Consider the following 26,781-nt stretch of genomic DNA (forward strand, 5'->3'; position numbering starts at 1 on the left):
AATAAGACTTATTACTGTAGTACAGGAAGAAATATGACTGTGCTTACAGAACCAAAGGAGGTTTTATTACCATGCATGGCAGAGAAGTGTAGTTTGGGTATATGTTTTTGGTTGTGACTTTATGGCCTGTCCCAGCTTCCATTGAAACCGATAAGGGAGTAGAGTAGCCCTCATAGATGAGGAAAATGAAGTTAACATAGCTGTGTCCAGTGTCCATCATGGGAATATCTGGCCCACTAAATTAGAAAGTCTGTGGGGTGTTGCCCTCTGCTAAACTGGAAGGTTTTAAGACTTTTCTCTGATGAGGAATGTGCCGAATGTGGTCTTCGGGTTACAGTAATAAGGAGCTAAGAGGCAAAGTTAGCGCATCACGCTATCAGCCTGATACAATGGTTAATAAAAAGTTTTGCTTATCTTGGGCAAGCTTCAATAAAGAAGATAGTGAAAACTTAGATGGAAATAAAGTGAGGATAACACAAAGTTAGTGAGTACTGGCTTTTTTGCTTTTAAGGTTTAGACTTTTCCCAAGCAAAATTTGATAACTGAATTTCTGAGCTACATAAAATACACTTTTCTGCTCTCATCTCTTTTCTTCTTTGACTCAGTTGATTGGACCCTAAATTGCACTCCTGTTTAGAGACAACCTTTCTTGTGGTTGCCTTGAAGTGTTTTGTGAGCTATTTACTTAGATGATAAATACTGTTGCTGCATGTAAAGAATGAGCTTAATTTTTGTTGCTTTCTCCTAGCTGGTATGTTAGTTTTCTACACTATGAACCTCCTGCAATGTAGAATAACAAGCTCATTTTTCAGTTTTAATTTGGAAGGTTTCAGAGATACTTCTGATGTGTTCTTGCAGTGTGTTGATCATGTTCTTTGTGCTCCAAAATACTGATGCTATTAGGCTTCACTGAGATTCGATCTCCTAAAAATAAGCAGTTATTTCAGTGGTTTGGAACCAAAGCAGTATAGTAATATTGATGGAGTCATCCCTTCAAGACTGTAATTGGCTTTGGATTTGAGTATACAGTATGCCACTTGATGTGGTTAGAGCATACTATGTGTGGCATGACTAATTGATTTTTTTCTTTTCTTTTCTTTCCTTTTTTCTTTTCTTTCCTTTTTTCTTTTCTTTCCTTTTTTCTTTTCTTTCCTTTTTTCTTTTCTTTCCTTTTTTCTTTTCTTTCCTTTTTTCTTTTCTTTCCTTTTTTCTTTTCTTTCCTTTTTTCTTTTCTTTCCTTTTTTCTTTTCTTTCCTTTTTTCTTTTCTTTCCTTTTTTCTTTTCTTTCCTTTTTTCTTTTCTTTCCTTTTTTCTTTTCTTTTCTTTTTTCTTTTCTTTTCTCTTTTCTTAATTATAAAAACAAGGCTCAGGTTGAAGCTAAGAAGGAACATGAAGGAGCGGTTCAATTGCTAGAGGTAAGAAGATATCTTCTGTGTTACCTTTGCTTGTGGAGGTTCCATTCTGAATGTGATAACTTTATATGGTATCATCACTTTTGAAAGTTTCAAGTAATATGTAGGCGAATAGGGTTTTTTTTCTCTTTTAATCTAATTGCATCCTTTAACGATTATAATTCAGTTAGGAGTGCATTAAACTGAGCTGTTGGAAGGGATGTGTGTACCTCAGTTTTTCTTTGTGTAGAATGGAAATTTTAGTACCCTTTTTTTTGTAAAATACTATCATACATAGAAAGAAAGTGATTACTTGTAAGAATTATTATCGTTTAGGCTGGATATACAGCTGCAAATACCAATTACCTAAGGTTCATAATTAAGTACTGTCTAGGAAACATAAAGCAACATGTTAAAGAACCAAAATTTTTAAACCTAATGAAAGAATTTGAATACTTCGAAAAACCTTCAAAGGACGTGGTGGAGAGAGAGAACACTTCATTCTTTTTATTGGAAAACTAGGATCTTTTCAAGGTAATCTGAACTGGGCATTTGAAAATCAAGGGCACCAGAAACACATTCAAATTTTTAATTAGAAACAGAGAATAATTCTGTTTGGAAGGGGCCTCTGGCTATTTGATCCAACTCCCTGCTCAAAGAAGGGCCCTCTTTAAAAAATTACTGTAGGCTGCTCAAGGCTTTGCCCCGTCCATTTTTAAATATCTCTGGGAATGGAGATATGACAACCTCCATGGGCAGCCTCTTTCAGACTTTGAGCGCTTTCATTATAAAGAATATTATTCTTGTATCCTGTCAGAATTTTTCTCTGGATGCTACCCATGTCCGTTGCCTCTAATCCTACTGCTGTGTATCACCAGCAGGGGCCTTTCTTAGCGTTTCCCAACTATGCTGCAGTATGTTTTTAGAATTTGCCAGTGACTATTGTATTTAGTTAAGTAAACACTGTTAAATAAATTAAGTTTAGAGAGGTGATTCAGATGATCAGATTTACTAACTTTTAAGGCACTAAATACCTGCACATACTGACATCATCCATAAAAATACATCAAAAAATCTTAGTATTTTCCTTAGCAATTGCTCAGTTATAAACTTGGCGTGGGGTATTTCCTGTAAATTTGTTAGTAGTTGTGTTTATGGACTTCGCATCGCATTTCAAGCCTTCCTTCAAGTCACCAATCCTAAAGAAAACTCTAGTAATTTAGTCTTCTGTGCCTAAGGATACAGAATTGCTTGTGTCTGTATAGAAGTGACATGAAGAATAGGAGCAAATTCTTACTCCCGTTCGAAAACAGTGAGCTTTGCTGTCGGTTTTAGTTGGAGTAGGGCAAGGTTTGCAAAACCTCTTTGTCTTAAGCTGGAGTGAAATTTTTAGAGATTTTAAACTGGGTCTCTTATAAGAACATGCCTTTGCAGTGGGTACATACAGTCATGGTTAAATTACATATGAAAACACAAAAAATCAAAGGGGTGCTGACAAAACCTTTTATTCCCTTTGCTGTCTGCTGTTTAGAAATGCAGGCTGACCCACAATGTTGTGCAAGATAGGACAAATGACGACAACATGTAGCAGAAATTAAACTCCTATAAGAAGGTTCCTAAAGCAAAAAATTCCTCGCCAGTTTTTCAAAACGAGGCTTAACAGATTCTTTAAGTTCCAATCATATTGTTTGATGTACTTGGATAAGGTAAAGTGTCAGAAAATACAGATGCACAAGTAAATAGCGCGCTAACTGCATCCCGATTTCTTTTTGTTCTTTTTTGTTCTTCATTTTTTCATGCAAAATAGGTTTCCGCTAATAACTACCAAACCAGTTTTTCTGTCTGAGGAAAAGGCATTAAATGGTTATTAAGTCTTAATATACCATACATATCATAAAGAACATGCGATACCATAGATTGATTATAGCAAGTGCATTGTCGACATTTCACTTAGAAATCTGTTTTTAGCAGCAGGTAATTTCTAGTCTTTTTACCTTCTCACAGTAGTTCTGTCTGTGTACTTACTGGTCATGCATTGATGGAAGGTGGCTTTTCTGGTGCATTGATCATCTTAAAAAAATTTTTTTAAATTGCTTATTTATGTCTGTAATATTCCCACAGAAAGTGTTTTACTCATATGCTTTCATTATCATCAGATATATTAAGTTTGGTTTGCCTTTAAGAACATAAGATTAAATTATTTAATGCCTGGTGGAAAGTATATGATGCAGGAACACTTAAGTAGAAACAAAGCAGGCAAGTGATTATTTACCCCCCTCAAGCTAATCAAAATTCCTGTTCAGCTGATTTGTCTACCACCTCTGATTTGCATAACCCCATCAAGGTTTACTAAGCTTTTGTTTTTATTGCCATAAGCCCATTAGTTTTTAGCATTTTATTTAATCTGCTGTTTGCAATTTAAGACCAGCAGTGGTATTAATTTCTGAAACATTCAGGTTTGTTTTAATGCATGTTTTTACACGTGTTAACTGTTCTAATATATTTTGCTTTGAAATGTAAAAAAAGTGTTCAAAACTGGTTTATTTCTTTGTTTATTTCACATCTCTTTGTTTACTGTGTCTTGTTTGGAATTTATTGCTTTGCACTTCATCCAGAACACCTTGGACAGCATGCAGGTATTTTAGGGCATAAATTCTCCTTTCCCTGTTCTGAATCCTGCACTTTTCCCTTCAAAATGAGTACGATAGTCCTGCCTAACCTTGCATGGGATGCGTGCTAGAACCATTGTTATGCAAGCATGCTTGGCATTTATTGGCCTAATACCAAATCACCAAAATCAGAATTTTTTTCTACAAGAGATTAATCTTCAAATATGGCATGATTTAATGAGAACTCAGATACTGTTCTTGAAAGTGAATTTCTTATGAGCATGCCCAATAAGAATGGTTTGGTAGTTTATTCAAGATTGTAGCTTTCTGACAGTGTGGATTTTGTCTGAATTCAGATTTTTTCTTTATTAATACAAAGATAATTTTATGTGGTATTTTCGCCTGAGGTTGATTTATTGAGCCACTGAAAGCCATCACTGCTACGTAAACAATTAAACTATGAAACGGTATCTCTGTAGCAGAATATGTGAGCTAATTACTAGTCTGAATTCAAGCCTGTCCACCTGGAAAGTTGCTCATCATTTTATCTGTCTTGTGCGAACAGTATCTGTCTTGTAATGGGTGAAGTCTACTTCATTTTCAATTTAAGAAGCTGTTTGAGTTTTAGAAATAGCACTATGTATTGTATGAGAAACTTGGCAAGTCCTAAGTGAAATACCTTCAATATGGTCTGCAGTAGAGAATGTCTCTTCATACAATCACTGCTATAGGCAGATCCAGTTTTAGGAAGATCTGGTAGACTTGGCACTTTTGTGCCATTGTTATTAGGATAGGCTCTATGGGCAGAACCATGACACAGAATAAAAATTCAGTACTTCTGAGAGTGTAAGCACATGCCTTACTCTGCAGTGACATATGTGAATATGTAGATTTTCTACAGTGAGGTGCATCTGGCTGGCTAACAATGAACCAAGCACCTGCCTGAAGTCAAGAAACAAAGATGGGTATGGGGATGCCTCCTGTTAGTACTATTGTGGATCTTACAGCAAGTTTTTCTTTATATAGTACCAGCTTTGTGTTCACTTCTAACTCATAACCTTGATTAAAAAAAAGTAGTAAAGGCATTTTTCTTCCAGGCTTCATACTGTCATGAGAGAACAACTTGAAAATGAAGATTCTAGATACTCGAAAGAAAAGTCAAAAGCGGCATATACTGAAATGCAAATAAGTTTTAAATTAATAAATAATAATAATACATTAATTTTTTTTTCAAAAATATTTTTTAAGGCAGACTTAGCATCTTGTTGGGTTCTGGATGATGATGTTTTTATTTTTTATTTTATGCTAGTTTCCATAACTGCATGTGGAAAGGTCAGTATATATTCTTAGAGAGTTGAATAGCTCATCCTTAAACTTTCCATTGGAAAGAGGGGATCTAAAATCCCAAACCACTTTACTACTTTGTTTGTTTAATGTTCTTTTAAAATTGTACATAGATGCCTTATTCATGCAGCAAAGTAACAAGTAGCAAAGGCTCACATTTCGTTTGCTCAAAACCACAGTGCAAAGATGAAAGACAAAAACAAAAATCAAAGCATTTAATGTTTGTGTAAAACTCCCACAATGTCTCTGTGTCTTATTGTTTTCTGTTTCATAATCAGTCAGATAGATACCCTGAGACTTCTTTAGCAGAACTAAATTAATTTGTGTTTTATGAATACAAAGAAATTATATCCTGAAAATTCACTGTAGCTTTAAAAATGTACGTTACAAAAAAGGAACAAACAGTACTGCTTTCTGTAGTAGGAAATTTGGATTTTTGTGTTCTTCTGGGGACTATGAGTGTTTCATTTATCTTTAGCTGTGCTAAGATCTTTGTATAGGTGGAATGTAATATATGTTGTTTTCTTGATATGTAATATGTGCAGTTTTTCTTCTATGAACTGAGAACATCTTTCTCTTTCAAGAAAAAGAAACCTTTAGTACAGTTAAATGAATTTCATTGATATCCAGACTTCCTTTGTTAGTACAGTTAACTAGGCATATACTATAAAGGGGTTTTTAATGAAGGAAAGTTACGTTTGTTCATCATAAAGCATCAGATCAGGGTATAATGCATTAGCTTTTCATATAAGGAGCCTATTACTGCCTCTGTTGAGCTACGTCTGCGTGCAGTGTGTGGGTCACAGCGCGAGGCACGAGTGCTTCCCAGGTCTCAAATGGCAGTGTCTCTCTGGCACATTTCCAGAGTAGAGACCAACTGTTGGCCCCTACGTGAAAATCAGACCTCACAAATGAAATTCTCAGGAACTTTGCTGATTCGTCAGTCGTTGCAACAGGTGTTAATATGCTCTTTCCTAACTCTCTGGGCACTCTAGATTTGTGGTTTTTCTCTTCAGGAATATATGACAGTGTATGCAAACATATACAGGCTGTTTATAAATGCAGATTGAAATTTAAATGCGTTATATTGAAAACATTATTATATCCTTAATTTAGCTGGTACAATGAATGTACAGATTTGGATACAAGGTTTTTTTCATGCTTTAGTGTCTTCGCTACTCTTATATACTTTTTGAGTTAGAGTTGAAGAAGAAATCCTGAATTCCCATGGCCTTTGTCATTTCTTTCAGCCAGGGAATCTTTCCTTTCCATCACCTCATCCATTTTTTTCACATCAAGAATTCATACTGTATGTAGGCAAATTTCTCAAGTCAGCACAGAAGCTTATCTTTTAAGTTCTGTTTTGTTAAAGCCTGATACTTCAAAATTAAAACAAAAATGTTTGCCAACAATGACATTTTGATACTTCTCACAAGCTTACAAACAATCTCCTCTTGGCTGGTGTCTGGGTTACTTCTGTGTGGTTTGGCACCTATAGTGAGGAGCATTATTTTTGAAAGGGAATTGAGCCAGTAGTTAGGCCCACGTTCTGCATGAACCATGGTGGGTTTTTTTTTTTTTGGTGGTGTTTTTTAATACACCAATGTTAATCTAACAATTCAGGAGGCTTCAACTTAATAGCCGAGGATGGGCAAACCTCAGAAATAATCTGAGTTCTGGAAAAAGTTGGAAAAGCACACAAAAGTGACATTCAGATGTGTGTAGAAGTAGGGTCTGTTTGCAGGTGTTCTTGGCAGTGGTTTTTTCAGCACTGCCAAAAAATATGATGACGAATTTCCACTTTGGAAATTGGGAATGAAAGGAGTACTTACCTCAATATTAGAGGGTTACTAAAAAGTTTCGTTCTAAATATGGGTGAGAATTTAGGGGGAGAAAAGTGTGATTGTGGGCCTGTTTATCCCAAATAGTTTGCCTATCCTGGCTTCCTGGTACTTAAGAAAAATCTGACGCAGTCATAGCTCACTCTGATCTCAGTCAAATGTCTGTGTTATGTCTTGCGTGTGCAGGCCAAGGTCCGAGAGCTAGAGGAGAAATGCCGGACACAGAGCGAACAATTTAATCTCTTGTCCAGAGAACTAGAGAAGTTTCGACAGCAAGCAGGAAAGATTGATCTCCTGAGCAGTAACTCAGTGGCATCCTCAGATATCCCTGGTTCTCCTGGTAAATCTCTAGCCCAGTTAATGAATGGAATAGCCACTTCTATAGGCAAAGGTAAGGACTGGAATTTTATTTGAAGATATCTGTTCTGCCCTGTAGGTTTTAAGATGCAACTCAATGATGTAAATAGAGTTTGATTGTACAAATGGAGGATAGAATTTGCTCCTGTTCCTGTTTTGTGACTTGTTTACATTTCAGAGTATCTCTTAAGCCTTCACTGAGGTTGTTTCAGTTTTATTTGGGCACTGCTGTGAGCAGAATTCTCTGTAATTGTTATTGGGTGTAGTGATGAGAAACCTGTTCAGTGTTAAAATGATGTCTTCCTTAAGTAGATACCTACTTCTGTTGGAAGAAGAAAGTCTGTCTGTATATACAGGCTTTGCTGTAAAACCTTCACTGTTTCAGGGGCAGGAGTTGGTCTGCTATCTTGTTGAAGTAGCAGTTCATGGGGAAAGAAAGCATAGAGACCCCCACACTGCATTAGTCATTACAGAAAAGAAACTTGTAAGTAGACCTGGATAGAAAATGGGAAGACTGAATGGAATATTTTGACAAATATGAAAATGTTTTTGGTTTAGTTGTATTTGTTCAACAGAAAATATGCACTTCTCTGTAAAAACTTGAAAGTAAAACATTAAAAAAAAATTTCAGTTGAAGCAAACACTGTCTACAAAAACACAAATTCTGTCACAAAGTGATTTTGGTTGGAAAGAAGTTTCATGGGATATATTTTAACACATCCCTGAATAGGGATAAAATCTACAGTTGCTTACTAAACTGTGCAAAGGTGTGTTTAAATTTTTAACTATGTTTAAAATAGTATTTGAACAGGTAACTCCCAGGTGTTTTAGAAACAGAAAAGTCACAAGAAAAATATTATTGATTTGAGTTCTAAAAGAAGTGGAGACTAAAAAAAAATTGATTTACATCTGTATTGGTGTTCTTACACTTATAGTGCCTTGAATCTTCAGCACAGTATGTGTTTTTCCAAGATCTGTGTTGAACTTTTGCCAGGTCATCTCCTGTTGCCAGCGGCAACTGCTCCTCCTAAGTACACAACTTTGTTAATGATTCATTATTCATACGAAAATTTAAAAGATCAAGGCAAGACGTTACCTGAGGACACTTGAAAGTAACTTGCATGGAAATCGCATGCTAGACTGTGTATTGTAACTATGTTATTATCAAGGCTCAGTTATCACCCATGCTAGAATGACTTTAACTACTTGTTCTGCAAAGAAACACTTGTCAGGTAATTTCTATTACTTACAAATTCCCCCAAAGTTGTTTTAAAATACGTATGAAGAGGAACTGGAAAAATGAAATAGTCTTGACTTGTTTTATTTCATCTTCCTAAGCTTCTAGAAAAATTCTGAGGCATAGGGCCTAGAAATCACAAATCATTTCCCTATCGTTACAGATGAGCAGTTATTTTCAGTGAAGGGTGCTAAACTCAATGTGAAACCAAGTCAAAAGGAACCAAGGTGACATCCTCCTTTCGTTTCACTTCAGTAACTTTGTACTTTGTATGCCTTGGGTTTTTTTGAATACAAAATTCGAGCTGTTTGCAGTCTTGCGCACTGTGGTGCATATTAGTGTATAGGCTTTTCTGGAGCTGCAAGTCTTACCTAAGTGGATATTAAGGTGCACTAAATGGAGAATTCAGAAGGCATTACCTGATAGCCATAAGAATTTAGTAGAAATTTCCTTAATATCACCAGAATTAGCTCCTCATGTCTCTAAGGACAGGATTTTCAAACCAACAATTAATTTTAAAGGAAAGGTAATTAGGTATTGAAACATCCTTTAGGCAGCTAATGAAGGTCCAGTCTGTATTTCTGGAATTGATCTAAATAGGTCCCAATCCTCAAATAAAAATCAAATACACTTTTTGAGGTCTTCAGCCAAACTCTCCAAACCAGCATTTATTCTTTAAATACTAATGGAAACAGCTTTTAAAAAAAACTTCAAAACATAGCAAACAGAAATCTTCCAAAAACTCCTTGACTAAAAACACAGAAAACACAGCTAGGTCTGTACTGAAGTCATTTAAGGGCCTTGCTCTGTAAACATTTTCTCATAACCTATTGATTTTTATGCGACTTAGAATTCAGGGCCTGCAGCACTGATATATAAACATCAGAAACCCTTGGACAATATTCATTCTCAGTATGAATGCACTGATAGCAATAAAGCAATGTTTAAGCAAGTGAGCAGGATTTATAATTATTGAAATCAACCATTTCACAATAATGATGGTAATAATACAGCAAGTTCTTCAAACGAGAAGTGTAATTATTTTTATTATGTGTGAGGAAGAAAGAACACAAGAGGGAACACAAGGACAGCTTTCAAAGCAAAGCAAATGACGGAAATGAGATCAGTTTATGACCAGCTGCTTTGCCTTAATTGGTGATGTTTGAATGTATCAGGAAATGAAATAAACCTAGCCAGAATAGATTAGAACGTAAAAAGTTCACTCCAAACATATAATAATGTCACGATCAGGTACAGAAACCTTAAGATTTATTATTCATCAGATAAAAGCTCGTTTAAATGGCCTTTCTGGATAGTTTAGGTAGTCCATAATGAATCAGCAGTTCCAATAAATAAAATGGAGAGTCTAATTGTACTATAAGTACGGCCAGCTTTAATTCTGGCATTTAAATTAAGTCCGGTGCTCTTCCTTGCCTCTTTCCTTGAAAGGGTGTTCTTCAGACTTCCTTAACAGATGCTGACCAGTCATGGGAAAATAAAGGCCATTTTGAGTGTATATGGATTTTACAAGACTTTACAGACAAAAACCCTATGGCTTTATAAGGTTCTTCTCTAGTATTTAGAGGAAAAAAAGAGACATTTCTAGAAGCTGCTGCATGTTCTTATGAACTGACCTCTTGTATTTTTCATTTTTAACTCTTAGTTTTTTCCAGAGTGCAAATATAAAAGGAAAGGTGCGGTTTTTTTTTCTTAGTTTCCTATTAACAAGTTTTAAAACAGTCTTTATAGTTCTCATTCCTCCACTTTCTGTTGTTCAAGCCAAGGGACATCAGTGAAATTGCCTTGGATGAACAAGAGAACCTAGTTTGAAACTGTTTCTTATTTGGAGGTAAAGTTAGGCCAGTTTTTAAATGCAGCCATTTTTGTCTGTACTCATGTATTTACAATCCACAAAAGTAGACATCTTCTATAGAAATGATCAGGAGATTACAGAGATTCAGGAGGTTTCAGGAGGAGTGTGCTTCATGCACAGTGAATCTCAGTTTTGCTTTTTGTAAAGGCATTGCTTGATGATGCTTGTGTTATTTATTTTTAATCCAACTGTGGCTCTGCATACATAGAAGCAGCATGAATTTACATATATTGTTTAAGCATCTGATGACCTTTGAAAAAAGTCTCCTGTACAGAATACACAGGAACTAACTGCTAATGTTGTATGATAAAGCTTGCCCAAAAACCTGTTCTTTCCAATTTATTGCAGATATTAGAATAACTTGAAAATGCAGTAATTTTTAAGCTGCTTTAAGAAATAGATCACATTGTGATCCCAGATAAAAGCAGTCCCACAGCATGGGAAAGAGCCTTAGAGGATCAGCTTCTGTTACTTCACGCACTTTTTCATAAAGAGACAGGAGTTAATGGCACCTAGTGCAGATTTTATTGAGCAGGAAGATACTACATTGCACAAGTAGCCAAATGAATAGAGAAACAGAGGACACTGAAGGCGGCAATAAGTCCAGTTAGGAAGACAGATCCATTTTGCATAGCTAGATTTGGGGCAGAAGCTGTATTTGCACATACATTGATGGATATGGGTATAGAACTACTGTGATGGGAAGTGAGGTATCTAAGTAGGCTGTGTCTAGTTATTAGCACCATCTGGAGCCGTAGATGTGTCCAGTCACATGATGCAATTGCAAATACCACACAGTTTTCTCTCCTATTTATTAAGGACTCAAGGTAAATTCTATGCACCCTGTTTTACAAGTGGAAAAAATAAGACAGTTGAGTATCTCCCAGCATCTTGATATTCCTGGAGTTGTTGATAATGTGTGTTCCTATCCTGGTTATCATCCTATATGTGTGCAAAGCAAGGGCTGTATTGTCCAAGAATCTTTCTCCACATTTTGTATGTAGTGCAACTAATTTAATAACAAAGCCTGAAAAATGCAGGAGGTATGAGACCAAACAGCAGTTTCCTTTGAATGAATAATCACAGTTGGACCAATTATTTATAGGCTTGGCGCTGACAGGCTGATATGGCAAGCACATTAACAGCAAACAGAAGGAGCTAAATTGGCTAAAGGTTTCTGAACAGGGATGACTTTTCTGTTATGTATGTGAGAAAGGTTCCAAGAATAAAAAATGTGCCCTTTTCCAGCCTGGGGATTGCTGTAAGCAGGCTGGTTGTAATTAATCTTTTGTATGATGACTTGTATATTTTCCTGCTGTCAATGTGCTTAAGCTGTCCTGTTGTAAATTACAGCGATGCAGAGAAAATTAATCACATTGGACTAAGGAGCACACCAGAAAAACCCTCTGATTATATGTTTTGGAGCTTATTCTCCTCTGCGATATGAATAAAGAGGTTCCACTGATAACTCCTGGTGATGTGTGTCAGGGAAGCTTGCAATTCAGTAGCAAAACATTGCTGTCCAGACTTCTGGCAGAACTGGAGAGGAAATGCTGAACCTACACATATCCAGGGTCTGAAAAATTAGAGCATAGGCTCATTATGTTAATGAGAGAGAGAGAAAGGAGAAGGCACTCTGGATATCTGATTGTGTCAGCAACGCCCTAGACTCTGTGTTTTGCTATAACTTCTGCTGATGCTGCAAGTATAATTAGACTCAGTTTACAATTTCCTGCTTGTTTTCATGTGGTTTGGGGACTAAACTAACAGAAAAGGGAAAAAATATACAAGTATTTTATATTACACTTTATTAGTCTCTCTTGCAACCCTGATGAAGTTGTTCTTTTTACTTGTATCCCCTCACCGTTAGACCTGGTTTTCACTTGAGTCAATAGGAGATTAGAGTGTTCAGCCTCTTGTAAGGCTGCCTCCTTAGGTCCTTTAAATGTGCAGTATAAACTGTCTTTTCCTTTTTATTTTTAAGTGCTTTAAAAAAGCACAATAAAAATTTTCAAACAGCATTTCTGGAGATTTTTCCTTTTTCATGGTCTATGTCTTCTGTTTTTTAGAAACTGGAGAGATGGCACTGTGATCAAATTATGTGTTTTAGTACTGGTGTTAACAAGGAGCTCTTGAATAGGAAGCAGGTGCTCTTGGAACCTACTGCCCTGCAAAAAGTCAAACCACTTCCCTTCATTTCAGAATGAATATCCTGTCAACTAAATCTGTAGCATTTCAGTCGCTTTCTTAGAAGATAAATGCATGACTTGATTCTACTTTCCAGTATATGACAGAGTCCCTGAAAGAAATAGAAGGGTTCCAACAGCAGCTTTTTAGTGCTGGGCATGTTAAATAACATGTCAGATACCTTCTTCAGAGATACCAAGGTGCTCAGAACAAAGGTGGACTTTTTTTTCATTAGGGGAAACTTCAACTGTGTGGGTTTTTTTAATTAAAATACCTTCATTTTCTACTTTGTGTTCCATTACATATTGCTGATTTATGTAATTTACCGAAAGGCTGGGAACTAGTAGGCTTAGCTACTCCTATGCTGTGCAGTCTACCTACCTTAGTCTTTTCTCGAATGATTTTTAACAGGAGGAGAAAATAACTCTCTGCTGCTTATTAGTTGGCAGTGTTTCTGCTTGAGAGCAATTACTTATTCTCATATGTGTTTTGTTCACTGTCAGGTCATGAAAGTCCTTCTGGAAGTCGTTGTGTGATTTCAGAGTTTATACGACCCCTTCAAATATCTGGAGACAAACCAGAACAATTGTCTGTCAAACCTACATTCCTGTCCAAGTCAAGATCTGGTACCCCAAGATGCAGATTTGATTCAGACGTGAGTCTTTTTAAATGTGTTACTGAAAATGTATGTTACGGGGCCAAGACTTCTCCAGGGGAGCGATGCAGGTTGATCCACCTGCTTTTAAAAAGTCAAGACAGGAATGTTCTCATTTTCTGAGACAACTTAGGAACATGGCCAGTGGGAATTTAACTGAGATTTTCAAAGAAGTCTCAGCTGATATCCCAGTTACACAGCATAAAAAAAAGGACGTGTGAGAACCTCAAGCTTCTATGAAAACCTCAGCCTTCAGTAATGCATTCAGAGTGTTGTACTGCTTCTGTGCATAAGAGGTGTAAGTCAGCATTTCTGTCTGTGTCTGGTTTGGCATATGTCTATGTTATGCAGGTTTATTATTATTTTATTATATCTACCAAAATGTGTGACTTTGAATACAGCCTGGGCAAATGGAAGAGAAAATCCATGCAGTGCCCTGTCCAGGCACATACGCTCTGACAAAGAAGTAGCTCATTCTGTAGGACTTGTTCTTTGCCTGGTTTTCACGACATGTGAATCTTCTCACTACAATTAGGCTGATACCACTCGCTAACAGCAGTTTCCAGCACACTCTCCTAAACTGATTTTGAGCCTATAACCTGGAAGTGAAAGTTGCAGGATGTTGTCACTAAACTCTTCCACCATTCAACTTTACAGCTTGTATTTAACTGTACTTTTGAAAGGTTCTGTTCTTCCTTTCTTAGAAAGGTTTTCTGGTTTTCAGTAGAATTCTAGTGGAAAGCCAATGGGAAGCTCAGAAGAGCTTTACAAAGGTGCCATAGCAAGTTGGTTGTTGATATCTAGGACAAATGTTAAATATAAGGAGCTATGGGACACTTTTTGAAAACTTTATAGAAGGGTATTATTTTCTAGTAAATACTGTAAGCCTGTTTTATATGGGCAAACAGCGATGAGGAAAGGATCTTTAGATTTTACCCCTCACCTTACAGTCCTGAATCCCGTTCTTAATCTTACAGAAGTAAATAAATTGAAACTGTGTGCATATTTTCTATCTATTTTATATTCATTGCTACTGAACCTGTGAAAGTTGATAGACTCGGAATGTTTTCAAATGGATCATAAACCTAAGTATGGTGTAGGATATTCAACAAAATATTAGGTTCTTGTATAGTAGGAATTCCATTGGCATATCTAAGGATTATCCACAAGTAAATATATGTGTATATTTACGTGTAGCAGCATTACTGAAAAGTGGGAACATTTACTGCTTTTTCAAGAGGCCACAGAAAAAGCAGCCTGAAGTAGTCAAACCAGAAAAAGCAGCTTAGCAACAAGAGTTAGGGAAGCAGAACTAACAGCAAGGAACAGAAGAAGTGCACATCGGATTTAATTCCCCTTTTCTATTATTTTTGAGTTATCTCTCACTGAGAATGTCAAGCCCTCTTTTGCAGAATTGTTCGTTGTATGCCTTCTAGAGTCTAATTATGTGATACGTACTTACATTATGCAAGCTCACAGAAATTAAACTCCATTCTTTTTTAGAGGTATCCAGACCCAGGGGGAGTATGAATACGATCTAAAAATGGAGCATAATGCTGTGAAGTTTGAAATAAAAAATTGATACTCTGCAAAAATATATATATGCAACTTCCCTGATTGTTACTAGTAACAAAATCTTCTAGAATAAGCATTATTGGGTTAGTTGTGAGCTTTGTGACATGCCCATAAAAAGGTATCAGGATGATAACCCTTGAAAATATGCCTGCGTCCCCAAATGCTACACAGGGGAGAATAGCTGTTAGCTGACTACTATTGTCCTCCTCACTGGAAGTGGAGCGTTGGCAGAATAGTGTGTGTTGTGCTAACTCAACAAGCTAACCCACGTCTTAACAGTTAATTCAGACGAAAAGTGACATGACTCAATATTTTTCTGGTGCACTTTTGTTCCATACAGGGAACCAAGCAGGGACTAGTTTAGGCCTGAAAGTTGCAGTTCAATATTCACTCAGTCCAGATTGTAAAATTTCGGTCAATTTTTGGACACCTTAGCTTATTTGATTCCCCTGTTAAACCTAATTAAAGTTCTCTCAAGCTAAGGGGAAAAGTTGTTCATCCTTCCTAAAACGGTTCACAGCAAACTGTAAAATAAGTGGAGGAAAGAAGTGCATCTCTCACTTTAAAAACCCTACTAGCCTCGAAGCATAACAGAAAGAATTACAATTTACCAGTGAGATACCTAGTGCAGAGCTAAAATAGGTGGAGTCTGTGTTGATTCAGCACAGTCTGTGTTGATTCACACAATTTAATTTCCAGGTTTTGTAGATCAGATTTGTAATGAAATAAATATGTGGCTTTGCAGAATTGAATTAAATATGATGGTAAATTCAGAGTAAATATATTGTTTCTTTCAGTTAGTGGAAAGAGTGGTATTCAACAGATGCTGCTGCTGTGGATTGGATTGGCAAGGGGGTATATTTTATGTGATACTCATTGTTTCCAAGTGTTTGGAAGTTGACACTTGGACCAGCTCTAAAACTCAGCATTTGTCTTAAGTACTTAGTCACTGGTATCAGGTTTCTACTATTGTTTTCTGATTAAAATATTAGGATATAACCCTAGATTGTCTGTGTGATTGTATAGTGTACTATGTCCAGAAACACTAGGCATATCACTTTACAACAGGTCACCTTGGAGTAACTGAGTTTATTGTACTTTAATGCAGACTTTAGTAAAAGCTTAGTCAGGAGGGTGAGGTGGTCAGTGAGACGGGTATGGTTAAGTCATGCCTATTTCTTTAGACAGCAGCATGAAAGGGAATGATGTGGTCAATGTCACATCTCCGTCAGCCATCTCCACTGACCAAATGACAACGCACCAGTTTACTGGTGCTTTGTCAGTTTTGCAAGCTTTTGAGAAAAACTGACATCCAGTTTCAGACAGGTGATCTGAATCTCTAGCAAGATGTCAAGGAATTAACTCAATTTCTTTGCCCTGTTAGAAGCTGAATTGCAATTGTTTTTTAGCCTAAACCATTCTAAGTAAAATTAACCAGTTCTGTTCCAAGTTAGAATTTAATTTTTTTTTTTTAAGTGTTGCATGTTCACTGTCTGATTTATATCGCCTGTCAGTGCATCTTTTTAAAATACATTGTCCTTTTTGTTTCCTCTACAGATGGATAATGATCAGAATTCCAATACCTCAAAGCAGAGATATTCTGGGAAAGTCCATCTTTGCATTGCCCGTTATAGGTAACAAAACCAGCTCATTCCATATATTGTATATACTTGTAATAGTCAACATTTGGTTTTGCTTCACTTTTATTCATGCACTGAATTATTGCCTGGAACCAATGTTATGGATATCAGACCCCTTTCCTGTTTGCACTGGTTGCAAAATAATGCCATTTCCATGTGCTTTAATTGTCAGAGAAAGTTTAACATGGCATGGCTCTTTTACCCACCACTGTATTTCTAGCCTTCAGTGTTAAATGAGATGAGAATATGTACCTCCTACTTTATAGAGGATGTCTCAGTCTGTTCTTATAAATTACTTTTTCATCAATGCAAGAAAGATTTAAAAGTTCCTTACATCTTTATTTTGCACATTAAAATTTCAGATATAACGTACTATCACGATAAAAATTTCCGTGGCTAACAATTTCTTTCAGGATGGATCTGGATTTAAATACTTCACAAAAAATTTTTGTCTACGAGTAGCGTGTTTTAGTTGTAACTTACTGGTTTTGTCTTTATTTAACTTGCCTCTGTTGAAGTTAATAAACTTCAACATATAAAATAAATTGAATATGGGGACTGGAAAAGACCCCTACAAGTGAGTTTTCTTTAAATGACTAAAAAATGAAGACGATTTTGGCCAGTGTATTCAAAGAGACCTAAGTGAGAAAAGTGTAAGTAAATTCTACAGAACAGGTTGTGGTTTTAAGCATATAGCACTTAAGTGAATAGGTTGCGTTTCATGGCAGCTTCAGTGATACAGTTGGTGATACAGTTCACAACAAACTCACCTAGACTCCACTCAGAATTTATGTTTCAGAAGGTAAGCAAAAAGACTGAACTGAGGAATTACCTTCCTGTGCAGCCTTAGAACTGTACACCTTTTTCTGATTAGTATTCAGTTGTGTGGGGGTTGTAAGTGAACACACATGTTTTCCACCTGTACTCCATTGCAGTTACAACCCTTTTGATGGACCAAATGAAAATCCAGAAGCAGAGCTCCCCCTTACGGCAGGAAAGTACCTTTATGTGTATGGAGATATGGATGAAGATGGCTTTTATGAAGGTATTTTTTTAATCTATGAATTCATGCTAATTCATGCAGATTCAAATCAGTTCATCTGTCAAACATGCTCCCAATTCTTTCCTTCATCTACTACCAAATCAGTTGCTAAAATTATCCCTATCATCATTGTGTTAATTAACAGAGTTTCTGCACCAGCAAAGCTGCTCCTTGCAGGCATAGCTAATTATAGAATCATAGAATGGTTTACGTTGGAAGGGACCTTAAAGATCATCTAGTTCCAACCCCCTTGCCATGGGCAGGGACACCTTCCAGTAGACCAGGTTGCTCAAAGCCCTTGAACACTTCCAGGGATGGGGCATCCACAGCTTCTCTGGGTAACCTGCTCCAGTGCCTCACCACCCTCACGGTGAAGAATTTCTTCCTTGTATCTAATCTAAATCTACCCTCTTCAGTTTAAAGCCATTACCCCTTGGCTTATCACTACACGCCCTTGTAAAAAGTCCCTCTCCAGCTTTCTTGTAGGCCCCTTTCAGGTATTGGAAGGCTGCAATAAGGTCTCCCCGGAGCCTTCTCTTCTCCAGGCTGAACATCCCCAACTCTCTCAGCCTGTCTTTGTAGGAGAGGTGCTCCAGCCCTCTGATCATCTTTGTGGCCCTCCTCTGGACTGACTCCAACAGGGCCATGTCCTTCCTATGTTGGGAGCCCCAGAGGTGAACACAGTACTCCAGGTGGGGTCTCACAAGAGCGGAGTAGAGGGGGAGAATCACCTCCCTCGACCTGCTGGACACGCTAGTCACACTTCTTTTGATGCAGCAGATATTTTATATTGTCAGCTTTTCCTACTGGCAAGATTTAAGTTGACAAGAAAGCTTACTGGCAGTTCTGGTTTTTGCCTCACTGAACCTTTACATTCTCAAACTGTGATTGTTGTTTATATACAGTTTTCACTTATATCTTCTTCCTTATCTTGTCCACTTATCGGGCATTGACATGCAAGAGGTATGCTCCTTGAAGGATTTTAATGGCATTGTTCTTTCTCACCAGGGGAACTTCTAGATGGACAAAGAGGACTAGTCCCTTCAAATTTTGTGGATTTTGTTCAAGACAATGATACCCGGTTATCAAGCACATTAAGCAGTGAACAAGATCAGAATTTTATCAACCATTCGGGTCCTACTTTGGAAGGAGATCTCTTGGAGATAAGTCCACCAACTCACATAGACTCTAGTGTAATCAGCAACGGCGCGGGGACTCTGGATGTGAACATTGATGAAATTGGAGAAGACATTGTGCCTTATCCTAGAAAAATCACCCTTATTAAACAACTAGCCAAAAGTGTCATTGTGGGCTGGGAGCCACCGGTAGTGCCACCCGGATGGGGAACCATTAGCAGCTACAATGTTCTGGTTGACAAAGAAGTACGGATGAACATAGCCTTGGGAAGCAGAACGAAAGCTCTTATAGAAAAGCTTAACATTTCTACTTGTACATACCGAATATCAATTCAGAGCATTACAAACAAGGGTAACTCAGATGAACTGCAGTGCACTTTGTTAGTTGGGAAGGATGTCATAGTAGCCCCCTCTAATCTTAAAGTGGACAATATAACCCAGATTTCTGCTGAGCTGTCCTGGCTCCCTACAAATAGTAATTACAGTCATGTGATCTTTCTTAATGAAGAAGAATTTGACATTGTCAAGGCTGCTAGCTACAAGTACCATTTTTTTAATTTGAAGCCCAATATGGCCTACAAAGTGAAGGTCATGGCAAAGCCCCATCAGATGCCCTGGCAGCTTCCCCTGGAACAACGAGAAAAAAAGGAGGCCTTTGTGGAATTTTCTACGTTGCCAGCAGGTTTGATATTTTTCTCCCTATTCCAAAACCCTCCAGTTAAGTTTCACTGAAAATTCTAGATAAATTAATCTAACCTATAGCTTTATGCTGTAATCCCTGTCACATTCATGAGCAGACTGGGGATTATTAGATTGCTTTATGATACCTAAAATTAATTCCTCTCCTGTGTTATTCTCTTCTTTGTTCCTGGGTAAGGACTGAAACATTTTTGGGAGATAAACAAGGGAGAGCCATGCTTATCATCATCACAGATCACACACTATGTGTTTTATCAGATTAATCTCCATTTGTATTTAATATGTCCAGTTATAGTATTTCAGGTAGTAATTTATTTTTGTTGGTGTGAACAACACTGGTTAAAAACCAGTTATTACTTCTGGCATGTTATTTGTATGTAATTTGTGTGTTTTAAAGCACTTTTTACAGGGATGATCCAGCCCTTTTCTGTGATGACACAGACATCTTAGAGGACCACACAGTCATTTAGGGGATGTAAATGCATTTTGGTTGTGAAGTTGTAATTACATTGTACCATTTGAATTTGTAAAGGTAACAAATTGGTCGTGTTTTGGAAAGTCTGAGTTTTTTTCTCACCTTGCTTTTACATTAGGAATGTTGGTAAGTGTTACCAGTCATTTCCCAGTATTTAAGAACAGTGAAGTAATGTTGAAAAGTAGAGCTGAAATAATGTAGTGCATTTAAAGGATAATCTCATAATTTTGGGGGTGTATGGAAGTACCTGAAAAACTTGAAGATCTCTTCTTATAGATCCATCTAACCAAGGTCATCTAATCAAGGACAAATAGAAGATCCTTATATATTCAGACTTTCAGAGCACTGAATGCTCTGAAGCAGGGACAGTCAAGCACAAGTCGCTCCTGGCGAGTGACATTTCAATAGCATGTACTGTGCTATGGCTTAATTGACTCCCTGCTGGGATTTGATTCTAGCAAGAGGGCAGGAATTAGTTCTGGTCTCTTCCTTGGCTTGCGTGACTTACATGTAAGGAGACGTGCAGGACAGTAATGCCTGTTGAGTAGAGAGGGAGTTAAGCTTATATGTCTACTGCTTTTGATGCTGTTGATTTATAGTTTCAGTAAAAATGTCCTCAGCTGAGGCATTTACTCTTTTGCCTTAAACCATTTCAGAGACATAAGTGGTAGTACTATTATAGAATCTGCTAGGAGGGGGGGCATTTTAAACTTGGTGTATGTTCTGTGGGAGTCAGGAGATACTGCCTAGATGGTGGCTTGAACTTATTAGGTATGTTGACTTCTTTGTTATTCGGGAAAGGCGGTTTGAATGAGGTTTCTTCAGGCCAAACACTTAACGTGCTGTATCTCCATCTAGTTGCTGAAGTATGCTAAAGCAATGAATGAGCTGTTCTCTGTTGAGGAGCTAAAATGCAGCGAAGCCTCTGCTTTTAGATCCAGAGATCCCAGAATCTTTCCCACCACTTCATTTCACAGAGAGCATTTTTACAAAAGCACGTCAACTTTTCACTGTTATATAGCAAAATAAAATAGCAACTGTTGAAGTGATTAGAGGCTGACGCTTGTATTTCAAAAGTCATTGAAACAAAGGGAAAAGGATGCCCATGAAATCAGACTCAGCAGCGGGAGTTAACCTCAGTGTGTGTCATGTTTTTCTCTTGCAAATATTACCTGCTTTGAGAAATCACACCTCTCTTCTTCCAAACTACAGTTAAAAGAAAGAAGTTAAAAGAAAAAAAATAGAGAAAGTGTCTTTAATGTGACTAATACTAGTTTTTCTCTCAGACTCTGGATTATTTTTCCACCTTAAATACCTTGATCTACATAGTAAGGGACATGTTTCAAAGATGATTTTAGAGTATGCTGAGAGAGCAGTACAGATATTCCATATGAAGGGAATCTTTTGTTACTGTGCTTCTCTAGATGATGTGTGTGGGTGAGTGTCACATAAACCTTTAGTTACAGTGAATGTCAGGTTTAGCAGACAGTGCAGCATGAACTGCAACGTAACTGGCCATAGGCAGCTGCTAATGTTTGTACTGACGTTTTTCTAAGGGCTTCAGAAATGTTTACATATAAATACATGTGCTTGCTTTATTTGAAGCCGAGAAGCTCTGCTCTTTACTGGTGGGTTGAGTGATACTCTTTTTGAAAAGGATGCCATCAACCACTTATACCAGAAAGGGAGTGGGGATCAGTGAATATTATAAAATTTTCACACTGTATCAATCTCAGGGTTTTTTTAGGAATACATTAAGCAAAAATGAACTTGAGATAACTGCTCACATTTCAAAGCTAGAGAGAGCAGTTGCATGGTAGGTACAGGACAATTAGAGGTCATCTTTTCATTTTTTTCGTTGCATAGATATATCATGTTTTGCTTGATTTATACTTGAAAACACATTATTTCCTGTCGGACCAAAGCTGGGTGATAGCTCTTTAGTAGCTGAGCAATTGAACTCCTCTTCTTGATTCATCAAAGCATTAGAATTGCTTAAGTTAAAATAGAAATAGTTCTCTTTTCAGTGCGCAGATCTAAAAATAGACATAAGTATGCACAGGATCGGGACAATGGGACTGTTATGGTTTTTGAGCTAATTTAGGTAATAAATTCATGAAGACCAAACTGTAGCAGAATTCTGAAACAAACATTTATGTTGATGACCAAGACCATCAAGAGTCATCAAGAGTAATTTCCCATTTAATGATTGAGGAAAATAGAAACCATATTAAGCTTTGGGCATTACAGTTTATTAAACCTTTCTGTGTTACAGCCTGTGAACGTCGAGATAGGCTCTCTGAGGATTGTTTGGTTTTGGGAGAATGGAGGGAAGGTGACTTCTCCTGCAGGAGCAGGTTAATGTAATTGTCATAGACAAGATACTGGACTAGATCAGATGCATTCTTTCTTGTAAGCTGAGAAGCTTTGCTGGATTGGGAGTGCTGGGTGTCAATAAAATATGATGGTCAGGGAAGCTGAAATTCAATCCTAAATCAAAATCTACATCCTGACCAAGAATAATATTAGGTCAGTTTGCATACTTTGGCCTTGCAAGTTAAAAATATGTTATAGGTGCAAGGGATGGTATAAAAATTTCATGTTGTGCCTGTAGTGTCCTGAGCATGACCATAATTTCATTTCTATGCCCACTAGAGGATGAAATTCAGTGACAGGGGACTACTGAATTGCATTGACAGTTTGCCAGCATATCTGGATGCTGAGGCTTGTGTGATATTTACACTTGTATCATGATCTGTTTGGTAGCAATGAATACACACAGTTAAAATATTTGTAGCTTTTTTGGTAGATGAACAGAAATTGGTTGTGCTTAGTTCACTGGCAAAAGCAAACTCACAGCAACCAAGGTTTGTATTCTCCCAGCTATTACCCAGAGAAGGCTACAGCTGAACCCTGCTTCTGAAATGTTTTAGCATGAAACACTTCTTAGGTTTGACTGTTAAGTTAACACAACAGGATGCCTGAAATATTCATGAACTAATAATCTCTATGATATTTTTACTTTGGCTTTCTGTCCAAAGTAGAGCTATTTATAGTAGGGTAATAACGTCTCTTAATTAAGGATGTACTTGGTGTGCTATTACACTAACATACTGTAAATGCCTTAAAAGGTTAGTAGGCGTATTTTTTTTTCAGTGCAGAGGAGGACTTTGAGTCCTTTAAACCAGTGTGCTGCTGGTTAAAAACATTGAAGTTTTGGCTTGCAGTCTGCATTGCACCTTAGTGTCAATGTGCTTCTGGCCCATAAATCGTGACTTGGAACCATTGATAGTCCACAGAGGCAGAATTTGAAAGTGATTTCTGAGTATGTAGTGTGCATTAAGTGCAGAGATGTATACAAAAAAGTCACTTGCTGTCACTTCAGCAGTTTTCCACTAAGTGCCACTCCTGGGCCTTTTTCTCCTTGCATTTTTCTGTTAACATCTTCTGCATTCAAAGTAAATAGCAGTTATGCAACCTGGAGGGATAAAAATAGGTCTAGAGTAACGTGCAAGTACAGACCATCTTGCAAAGAAATATAGCTTACTTACTGACTGTAAGCTGAGGGTCAGATCCTGGCTCCATGACCTGCTGAGTGTATGCTTCTGTTTTTACATAATAACTGCAATAAGGTTACTTTGTCTTAAAAAAAATGCTTTGAGATCTGTATTTTCCAACTTGCAGGTATATCAGTTGACCCTACATACTTCTGATGTAAGGCTCAATAGTGACCAGTCTTGTCTGTCTTAGGTCCTCCAGCTCCACCTCAAGATGTTACTGTACGGGCTGGGTCCAGCCCAGCCACCATACAGGTGTCTTGGAAACCACCAACTCTGACAGCAACAGGGACCTCCCATGGCGCCAATGTCACAGGCTATGGTGTTTATGCGAAAGGTCAACGGGTGAGTTCTCCTTCCAGCGTTACAGTGACCGTCTACATTAGGTGAATTTCAGCTGACAGGTAAAGGCAACAATAAACGTGTGACAGCACTTGAATGTGTGCAGGGTTTTCTCAGTAGAACCTGCTCTTTTGTTTGTGCATAACTTGCTCATTAGCTTCCTTTCTATAAGCACTTAAGATTTTGGACAAATGGGTTGAAAGGATTAAAGACAACTGGTGCTAACTGGTATGGAGCCCTAATGTGGGCTTTTGCAGCCCACTCTGTGTGGGCAATAATTGACTCCATGTTAAGACTTTGAAGGTTGTACTTTAGTGGGGTTGAGAGGAGGGAAACAGATGTCTTCATGCGAGTAAGTTGCTTGTTTGTGTACTCAGGTGGCGGAGGTGATCTTTCCAACAGCAGAGAACACATTGGTGGAGCTAATGAGACTAAGGAGTTTGGAAGCAAAGGAAGTTACAGTTCGAACCCTCTCTGCACAAGGGGAATCAGTGGACTCTTCTGTTGCTGCCATTCCATCTGACCTACTGGTGCCTCCAACCCCTCACCCCAGAACTGCTCCCAAATCTAAGCCATTAGCAAGTGCCGGAGCCCCAGAAACCAAAGAAGAACATTTAGGTCCACATTTAAAAATGGATGAGTCATGGGAGCAGACTCGTTCGGCATCCCCTGTTCATGGACACACGCTTGAGCCACCTGCCCCTAATTTTCACAGCCCACTTCAAGGGAGGAGGTCTCCATCGCCTAACCGAATACTCCCTCAACCTCAAGGCACACCTGTCCCAAATACTGTCGCAAAAGCCATGGCAAGAGAAGCTGCACAACGAGTTGCAGAGAGCAATAGGGTAAAAGCAAACCTTTTCTTAAGGCTTTTTTGGGCTGGCTTTATTTACTGTGGCACTTTCCATCAAAGAATTTTTTCATCATATGTTTAAGGAGCAGCTAATCATTCCTGAACCCTGAAAATCTAGAGTTTGAGAAGCAGCAGCATGCTAAAATTCTGTGCTGTCTTCCACAAATACTCTTGTAACCATAAAGAGCATTTATGAGCCTTTGATCAGCCTAGAAATCCCATAACATCACTAGAAATGTTCTCTCCAAAAATGCAGAGCCTTACTTCTGAGGAAAAAAAAAGTAATCATCAAAGTTTGTGCTTGGATCCTGCAGGATTCAAAAGGGAGGCTTGTGCCTATGTGAGAAAAGTCAACCAAGTACTGAAGTACTTTGAAAGAGACCAAAACAATAAAGAGCAGTTTAAAAATGGGTCCGGAAATAGGCAGATAGGCAAAAGTCCTGAGCAGACTTACTGGGAGAGCTAATCATTTTGACAGTTTACAAAATGAGGACAGAGTCTCATTTCTATAAGGGAATCTAACCAGCAGCCAGATAAGAGACATGTGTGTATTCTAAAGCCATCTGCTTTTTCAAAATAGCAAATAGCAGTTTAGATGCAAGTAAAGCATTATTTTGTATGCTGTCATGGATCCACAGGCAATTTTACATATTTGCTCTTCAAGAGTGCCCCTTTCTCAGTGCTACACCTTCACGGATGTTTACAAATGCTTCAATGTAGCTGCCACGTGAAAGCTTTTCATTACAGCTCCCTTTGTAGCTGCTGGAGGAATCACTGCGCAAAGGAGACTGCCTGGTTTTGAAACCATTATGACCCATGGCTGCTGTAGTGACTCAGATGTTTGCTAGTTAATTTAAATCCCGTATTTGAGGCTCTTGGGTCAGCATAGGTGATGTGTATGCATCCTGACAACATGCTCTGTTTTTCCTACCCAAGCATACAATATTTAAATACTCCCAGTGCCCTGGGCAGTTACTTTCTCATCACAAGCTGCTCACAACTGTCCATTACTTGTTTCAAGCTCTGGTGTCACTTTTTTCATACATTCTCTTGGTCCTTCATCCGGCAGTCATCAGTTGTTATGTCCAGTCTTTCGTCTCCCATTGTATCTCCAAAATAACTCCATTAATTTTGACAGTTTACACATGTCTTAACATCCCCAACTTATTGACTGTCCCTGTTTTGGGACAGAATTGAGCCAGTGGGTGATGATACAGCTTTTGGGAAGCTGAATAATTTTGGATCAATAAGGTCTGGTTAAATACATATATATGCATATGTATATTTCTTCCTTTTCTTTATAAATAAAGCAAATTGGAATAAATGTAATAGAGGGAGAAAAGGCAATTAGTTTCTTTGGCACTCTGAGGTGAAAGTTGATTAACAACCATATAGGGAAAGAGAACTGAAATACTTTTTCTGTTTTTGAAAATTGCTGACATAACATATGCTCTGAACCATGTTTAATTACATTATTTTAGTGATGCTTGAAATGTTTAATTCAGGGATCTGGACAGAAGGTTACAGCTAGATTCACTCTAAATAAAATAAAAATCTGCCAATGACATTTGTCATGTTCAGTCCCCAGTAGTAGAAATTCTTCCCTTGTAGTAGGCTGCTGCAGAAGAAGCTGTGTCTTCTCCCTGCCCTTCATCCAGCCTGTTAGATGGTTGATAGTTATTGTCATGAGAGTAAGCAGCAGGGCAGCTGAGGGTAAGAGTCATCTCAGAGCAGAGGAAGAGCATGAAGTCTCATTCCATAGCTTTTTTTGTACTGAGGTCAAAAATGCTGTAGTGGCTAGCTCTTCTGCTAACCCTCTGCCAAGGGGAAATTAGTGTCTTTGTTAGCAGCCTCTGACTGTGGAATACTGAGAATTTTGACATGAGTGGTACCAGGAAGAAAGCTAGCAGCAGCTGAGTTGATGGTCACATAAAAGCATATAATTGTTTATAAGCAAGAGTAATACAA

General features: G+C 37.8%; 1 protein-coding gene across 5 annotated transcripts in view; it reads left to right on the forward strand.

The window, feature by feature from the left end:
- Positions 1-26,781, forward strand: part of RIMBP2 (RIMS binding protein 2) — a 116,479-nt gene that overhangs the window by 60,485 nt on the left and 29,213 nt on the right. For all 5 annotated transcript variants that reach the window (XM_075168123.1, XM_075168124.1, XM_075168126.1 and 2 more), the window contains 8 exons: positions 1,365-1,415; positions 7,372-7,576; positions 13,343-13,494; positions 16,627-16,703; positions 17,645-17,754; positions 18,760-19,569; positions 23,812-23,963; positions 24,338-24,805. In XM_075168123.1, the coding sequence (XP_075024224.1) occupies positions 1,365-1,415; positions 7,372-7,576; positions 13,343-13,494; positions 16,627-16,703; positions 17,645-17,754; positions 18,760-19,569; positions 23,812-23,963; positions 24,338-24,805 (2,025 nt within the window). The remainder of the gene's footprint in view (positions 1-1,364; positions 1,416-7,371; positions 7,577-13,342; positions 13,495-16,626; positions 16,704-17,644; positions 17,755-18,759; positions 19,570-23,811; positions 23,964-24,337; positions 24,806-26,781) is intronic.

Source organism: Calonectris borealis, chromosome 18 (genome assembly GCF_964195595.1).
Source record: "Calonectris borealis chromosome 18, bCalBor7.hap1.2, whole genome shotgun sequence".
NCBI classification, from domain to species: domain Eukaryota; kingdom Metazoa; phylum Chordata; class Aves; order Procellariiformes; family Procellariidae; genus Calonectris; species Calonectris borealis.